The sequence below is a fragment of the Nicotiana tabacum genome, chromosome 6 (genome assembly GCF_000715075.1).
Source record: "Nicotiana tabacum cultivar K326 chromosome 6, ASM71507v2, whole genome shotgun sequence".
Lineage (NCBI taxonomy): Eukaryota > Viridiplantae > Streptophyta > Magnoliopsida > Solanales > Solanaceae > Nicotiana > Nicotiana tabacum.
Window position 1 is genome coordinate 19,285,777 of NC_134085.1, and position 7,614 is coordinate 19,293,390.

General features: G+C 36.2%; 1 protein-coding gene across 1 annotated transcript; it reads left to right on the forward strand.

Moving 5' to 3' along the window:
- The first annotated feature begins 1,461 nt into the window (after positions 1-1,461).
- LOC142181588 (uncharacterized) lies at positions 1,462-4,010 on the forward strand. Its single transcript, XM_075254608.1, has 2 exons — positions 1,462-2,156; positions 3,731-4,010. The coding sequence occupies exons 1-2, from the start codon at positions 1,658-1,660 to the stop codon at positions 3,781-3,783; spliced, it is 552 nt and encodes a 183-aa protein (XP_075110709.1). The 5' UTR covers positions 1,462-1,657; the 3' UTR covers positions 3,784-4,010.
- Positions 4,011-7,614: the final 3,604 nt, after the last annotated feature.

Consider the following 7,614-nt stretch of genomic DNA (forward strand, 5'->3'; position numbering starts at 1 on the left):
ATTTTTAAAAGTTGTTGAAGTCAGGAGCCCGCCTGAAGAGAGGAAAGACATTTTTAAAAGTTGTTGAAATCTCATCAACCTAAAGAAAGGAATGGCGATGTATTTGTTGAAGTCAGGAGCCCGCCTGAAGAGAGGAATGATGAATTATTTTCAAAGTTGTTGTTGAAGTCAGGAGCCCGCCTGAAGAGAGGAAAGTCATTTTATTTTTAAAAGTTGTTGAAGTCAGGAGCCCGCCTGAAGAGAGGAATGGCGTTTATTTCTAAAGTTGTTATTGATGTTGGGAGCCCGCCCAGATAACAGAGGCATATATTTTAAAATCAAGTCAGAGGACAATAAAACAGAGGGTTACAATAGGAATCTCCAGCAGGAAACAATAAAATTCCCCGTCACCGGGAAACAGAAGGTTGCAACAAGAGGTCACAGCACAAACTCAAGTGCATGTGTCAAAAAGAAGAAAAGCACCGGAAAAAATGCAAGCAGACAAGAAAGCAAGGCAACAAGAAAAATTGCAGTATAGCTTAGCTTCTTGTTTTCTTTTAAGAACGTTGTAACAAGGAGATCGGTAAGCAGTAGTAATAGCATGCAACAACAGTAACAGTGCAGTCCAACGGTAGTCCCAGCTACCAAAACTTCCCGAACTACATTGACCTGATTCCTGTTTAGCCCAGGATATGTAGGAAACCTTTGAAGCAAAGGTTCGGTCAAATCTTTTTAAAAAAATGCTTCACACGGAGTACTCGGATGGGCAAAAAATCGCTCGCTTTATCTTTGCACGAAAACCCTTCGTGTCTCCGGGCAAAGAGGGGCAGCTGTAAGCACGTGATTTTTGCCCAATATGAGAATTACTCCCAAAAAATTCAAAAAAATAAAGTAATTTTTCTTGGTGTGCAATTTTGTGATGTTTTGTGATATTTTGGATAATTATTTGTATTTGTCTGTGTTTGTTTATTTGCTAAATTAATAAAAAATACAAAAATATGTCGCATCTTGCATATAGGATTTAATTCTACAATTTTTAGTAATTAAATTTGTTTTACAAAAATTAAAAATTACAAAAATAGGCATCGTTTGCATTTTTAGCATTTAATGTCCAAATATACAATTTTATGCTTAATTAATACTTAATTGTGCGTTAATTATTATTGGGAGTTAATTTACGCTTTTATAACTTAATTTAGTTCTTAATAATAGTTTAAGTATTTTTATAATTTAGTTTTAGAAAAAATAAAAGAAGAAAAGAGAGCGAAAATATAAAGAAAGTCGGAATTAGGCCTCTTCTTCAATTTCAAGCCATAGGCCCAAAAAATGGCTCAATCTTCCCTACGACCCAGTCCATTTCGAACTGGGTCGACCCAGTCCAGTACCAACAACCCAACTCCCCCTCTTCATTTTCATTTTTTCATTTTTTACAAAACAAAAAAAAACAAAACAAAAAACAAAAACAAAGAAGAAGAAAACCCTAACACTAACTCACCCGCCCCCATCCCCTCTCTTCTTCTTCATCTTCCCTAAAGCTCCAAAAACCATGGCTGCCCCTCTCTCATTCCCTTCATCCCCACACCACACACACAACCACGTCGACAACACACACTCACACACAACCACGGCGACGTAGCACGCACACAATCCGCGGCTTCACCAACATGAACGACCATCCATGTTCGATTCCTCCATTGTCGCTTCTGTTGCATCGTCTGCTTCTTCTGCTGCTGCTGCACGTCGAGCAGTTGGTTCGAAGCCACTCCGTCGCCACTGTTTTGTCGTCAACCAAGCAGACCACGCTGCTGCTTCTTCGTCGCAGCTGCTGCCCGTGTCCGCCATTGACGCAGCCATTTCTGCTCCTTCACCTGCTGCTCGACGTGCGCTGCTGCCTCTTCGCCATGACCAGCACTGCTGTTCACGTTTTTGTTACTGTGTTGCTGCTATTCCGTCGCTGCTGCCTTCCTTCTCGCGTCTAGCCATGGCTTCTACTGTTCACGCAACTGTGGCTGCATCGTCACTTCATATTCTTCGCGAAAACCCTCCCAAACACACCCCAACTGCTGCTGCTCACGTTTCCGCCATGGACGAGCAAGCTTTGATGCTGCCATGGCCAGCTGCGGACTGCTGCTCCTTCCTCTCCATCTTCTTCGTTTATTCGTCGTTGTTTCGAATTGGTTAGTTGGTTTATGTTTCCAAATTTCGTCCATATTTTTTTGTTGTTCGTTGTTTTTCGGATTTAAAATCGATAAATGATTCAATGTTTGTTTTGTTTGTCCGTAGTTGAAATAATTTTAGTTTGTTCATATGTTTCGTTAAATTAATTTTCAGATTTCAAATAGAAGTTTAATTAGTTGTTTTCATGTTTATTTCATGTTTGTATTATTGTTTAAGTAAGTATTTGTTAGTTTGATGTTTGTTAGATTCAAATTGAAATTTAATCAACTATTTCTTCAATTTGTTTCATGTGTTTATGTATTGTTAGAAATTGTTAATATTGTTAAGTTCAAGTTTAAGTTCATAATTGTTTCTTCGTCGATCTTGTTATTTGTTTAAAGAATTTAGTTGTATTAAAGGAATATATTGTTTTAATCGTTTAATCCGTCATGTTTGTTATCTTAAAATAGATTCATTCATGTTCATACTTTGTTTGGATGATCTTGAATCCGAATTTTGTATAGTTTGATTTCTTGTTTACCATTTATGATTATTGCTTGAATTGTTCTCATAATCTTGTTTAAAGTTTAATATAAGAATTGTTTGTTGTAATGTTGTTAGAGTTGATTTTAAGTTCAATATGATTGAATTTAGAAATCTTCATACTTTGTTTGTTGTTGTTGTTGAATCCGAAAATAGGATTGTTTGTTGCTAAAATATTGTTCAATCAAGTTTTAGTTGTTCTTTGTTGTTCAATTCGTGTTCATGTGATTTGTTGTTGAAATGTTGTTAAAATCGTGTTCATGTGATATTGTTGTTATGATGTTCATCCATGTTCATATTGTTGTTTGAACATTGTTAGAAATTGATCATATTGTCTATATTTTGGTTAAGTTTGATTAATTGATGTGTTATAGCTGATGGGTAGTTTGGTAAATTTGTAGTACGTTCAGGGGTAGTTTGGTAATTTCAGTAAGGTCGGAAGGGGTAGTTTAGGAATTGTACATTTTGAAATTGTTTATTTGAAGCATGAGGGACAAAATGAAATGGGGTGGGTTGTGATATGATTATTTAATATAAAGGGGGACAAGATTTAAATTAAAGGGGAATCTTGCATTATTTTAAATAAAGCATGGGGGACAAAATATAATGGGGTGGTGTGATATGTTTATTTAATGTAATGGGGATGAGTGGAAAGATAATGGGTTGGGTAGAGAAAAAGTATTGATTTAATTGATTAAAAGATTTATGGGATGGGATTATATATATGGGAAGTCTTGAAGACAAATGGGGGGAGAACAAGAATACAGATAGAGAGAAAAAAAACGGACAGAGAATGGAAGAGAGAAAAATTCCGAAAAATATTTAAGCTTTCAAAATAAAAATAAAAGCTAAAAAATATATTGCTTTCTTTCTTTGTTTGAAATTAGTATTAATGGTTGTTGTTACATTTAAAGCTTAAAGCTTTTGTTTTTGGGATTACTACTCCACCGGTCTGTTACTGGGTTGTTACTGTTGCTGAGCAGTTGTTGCTATTGTACTGTTATTATTGCTGCTGATTCTCATCATCATTTTCTTTTGCTTCCAATATCAGGTATATATCTGAAAATTCATGTCATGAAAAGCTTCAACATGGCAAGTAAATGAAGTTTGGAATCATAAGGATGTCTTCTACTCATTTAGATTTTATTAGTTTAAATTTCAGTTTTGTTTTAGTTGGTTAATATAGTATTAAATCAATTAGTAGATTAGTTCTCTTTCTTAATAACTAATGGTTTAGTTATTTTAGGAACGCGATCAACTCATTTCTTTTAATATATGAAATAATGTCAATGATTTTTTTTTTTTACATAATATAGAGTTAAGTTTGCAAATAGTCGCATAGGCAGAGAATAAGAATTGGTTTATTTATCTCAAACTCAATCTTTGTAAACAAATTAACCAAACAATTATAACTTTGGACTAAAAACAAGTATATGAGAAGGATATGGGATTTACAAGCACGAATTGCAACATTTTATGTCAAGGATATGTAGAAATAGAATTCGCATTAAATGTAACAATAAAAGTTCTGCAGAAACTATTAATTTGTTTATCAAATTAATTCTTTTTCCAGTTTTATATGCGATTCAATTTTTGGATATGTTAATGTTGTATCCACGATAAAAATGGTAGTAATTTTTAGTTACATGTTGTTTGTTTCTTTTTCATATCATTAATTCTTTAAAATTTGAATAGTTTTGAGGTATATAATTCATACGCGTAAAATAAGACTTGTAGCAACGCCTAATAAATTTTGAATTCTTTGTCAAGAAATTTGGTGGCATCCCAATCCGTAATTCTCCACGATTCTTACATTTAAAAATAGATAGATGCAATAAACATTTATGGAAAATCTATACTGCTATTAAGAATCTTTTGCGTGATTAGGGATGCGTTCGCGTAACCTGATTATATTTCTAAAAGCAATTCGGATTATGCGTTCGCGCAACTTCGAAAGAACATTTAATAAAAAGGGGGATCTTCGGAGAATATCAATATTAATTTCATATAACTCGAGATGTGCGGTTCAATATTTAATTATACAAGAGCGGCGAACGTTCATAATTTTATTTTAGCACAATTTCGAACTTAAGTTTTTTTTTATATAATAAAAAAAATTTCGAAAAAAAAATAAATAATAATTATTATATTGTGTATACGTACGCGTGACACGATTTTCACGTTAAAAATATTAATATATAAAACGAATACACGTACGCGTGATTCGATTCGAAGAAGGGTCTTTAATTATAAACAATTTAAATAGAAGCGGTAACAATAAAATCATGCAATAAAAAATGTATTTTACAAATCAAAATAATCAAGCCGAATATAACAGTTGAGCGACCGTGCTAGAACCACGGAACTCGGGAATGCCTAACACCTTCTCCCGGGTTAACAGAATTCCTTATCCGAATTTTTGGTGCGCAGACTGTTAAATAGACAGAGTCATATTTTCCTCGATTCAGGGATTAAAACCGGTGACTTGGGACGCCTTAAAATTCTCAGGTGGCGACTCTAAAACAAACAAACAAATCCCGTTTCGACTGTCCTTTAATTGGAGAAAACTCCCCACGCGCCCCGCGGGCGCGGAAAAAGGAGGTGCGACAGATGGTGGTTGACGACGACGATGCAGCAGTGGCAACCATGGATGCCGAGCTCAAGCTTGAGCTCGACGAAGACGATGAAAGGCAGACACGGCGGGGTCTATTTGGACGCGATAGTGGTGGAGCTTGTGTGTGGTTGATGTGTGTGTGTGTGTGTGTTGTCGATGGGGAGGCAGAAGGGCTGCCATGGATGCTTGGGGTGTTTGGTATTTTGGAGAAGAAGAAGCCAAGGGAGGGGGGCGGATCCTTTTCTTAGTTTTAGGGTTTTTTTGGTTTTTTTTTTATTTTTTGTTTTTATTTTGGAAAAATGAGGAAGGGTGTTGGGTAGTTGGGTTAATGGGGCGGACCGGGTCGACCCGGTTTGAAGTGGACCGGGTCATGGGGAAGGTTGGGCAATTATTTGGGCCTGGGGTTGAAATTTGAAGAAGTGGCCCAATCCGATTTTTCTTTGTATTTTTGTTCTCTTTTCTTCTTTTATTTTTTAAAACGAAATTATAAAAATACTTAAATTATTATTAAGAACTAAATTAAGTTATAAAAGCGTAAATTAACTTCCAATAACAATTAACGCACAATTAAGTAATAATTAAGCATAAAATTGTATATTTGGACATTAAATGCTAAAAATGCAAAAGATGCCTATTTTTGTAATTTTTTTAATTTTTTGTAAACAAATTTAATTAGCAACAATTATAGAATTAAATCTTACATGCAAATGCGACATATTTTTGTATTTTTTATTAATTTAACGAATAAACAAACACAGACAAATACAAATAATTATCCAAAAATATCACAAAATCTCTCAAAATTGCACACCAAGGAAAATCATTTTATTTTGAATTTTCTGGGAGTAATTCTCATATAGGGAAAAATCACGTGCTTACAGCTGCCCCTCTTTGCCCGAAGACACGAAGGGTTTTCGCGCAAAGATAAAGCGAGTGATTTTTGCCCATTCGAGCACTCCGTGTGAAGCATTTTTTGAAAAAGATTTAACCGAACCTTTGCTTCAAAGGTTTCCTACATATCCCTGGCTAAAGGGGAATCAGGTTAATGTAGTTCGGGAAGTTTTGGTAGCTAGGACTACCATGGGACTGCAATGTTACTGCTGTTGCATGCTGTTATTACTGCTTACCGATCTCCTTGTTACCGTGTTTAAAAGAAAACAAGAAGCTAGGCTAGACTGTAACTTGTTCTTGTTGCCTTGCTTTCTTGTCTGCTTGCGTTTCTTCTGGTGCTTTTCTTCCATGGATTTGGGAATGACACTGGCCCTTTGCTTTTCTGAATACCAGTTTTCATCACTTTGCTCGGTCCGCTGGGACATGGCTTTCTTCATTAATCTTTTCGGCGGTTCCTCTGGTGGGTACGGCTCTCTTCATCAGACTTGTTATGCTGGGCATGATTTAATGTTCACCAGCTGCTTCTTTCAAAACGCGTCCTTTCTTCTTTTTGACTCAGGCGCTTGAATTTGTGCTGGGACCTCTTGTTGCAACCGTCTGTTTCCCGGTGCTGGGGATTTTTATTGTTTCCTGCTGGGGATTCCTGTTGTAACCCTCTGTTTTATTGTCTTCTGACTTGATCTCGAAATGTATGCCTCTGTTCTATGGGCTGGCTCCCAACTTGAACACTTGTAATGAAAAGACTGAAATGTATGCCTCTGTTCTATGGGCGGGCTCCCAACTTCAATACTTGAAATGAAAAGACTGAAATATATGCCTCTGTTCTATGGGCGGGCTCCCAACTTCAACACTTGAAATGAAAAGACTGAAATGTATGCCTCTGTTCTATGGGCGGTCTCCCAACTTCAACACTTGAAATGAAAAGACTGAAATGTATGCCTCTGTTTTATGGGCGGACTCCCAACTTCAACACTTGTAATGAAAAGACTGAAATGTATGCCTCTGTTATATGGGCGGGCTCCCAACTTCAATACTTGAAATGTAAAGACTGAAATGTATGCCTCTGTTATATGGGCGGGCTCCCAACTTCAATGCTTGAAATGTAAAGACTGAAATGTATGCCTCTGTTTTATGGGCGGGCTCCCAACTTCAACACTTGTAATGAAAAGACTGAAATGTATGCCTCTGTTATATGGGTGGGCTCCCAACTTCAATACTTGAAATGTAAAGACTGAAATGTATGCCTCTGTTATATGGGCGGGCTCCCAACTTCAATGCTTGAAATGTAAAGACTGAAATGTATGCCTCTGTTATATGGGCGGGCTCCCAACTTCAACACTTGAAATATAAAGACTGAAATGTATGCCTCTGTTATATGGGCGGGCTCCCAACTTCAACACTTGAAATATAAAGACTGAAATGTATGCCTC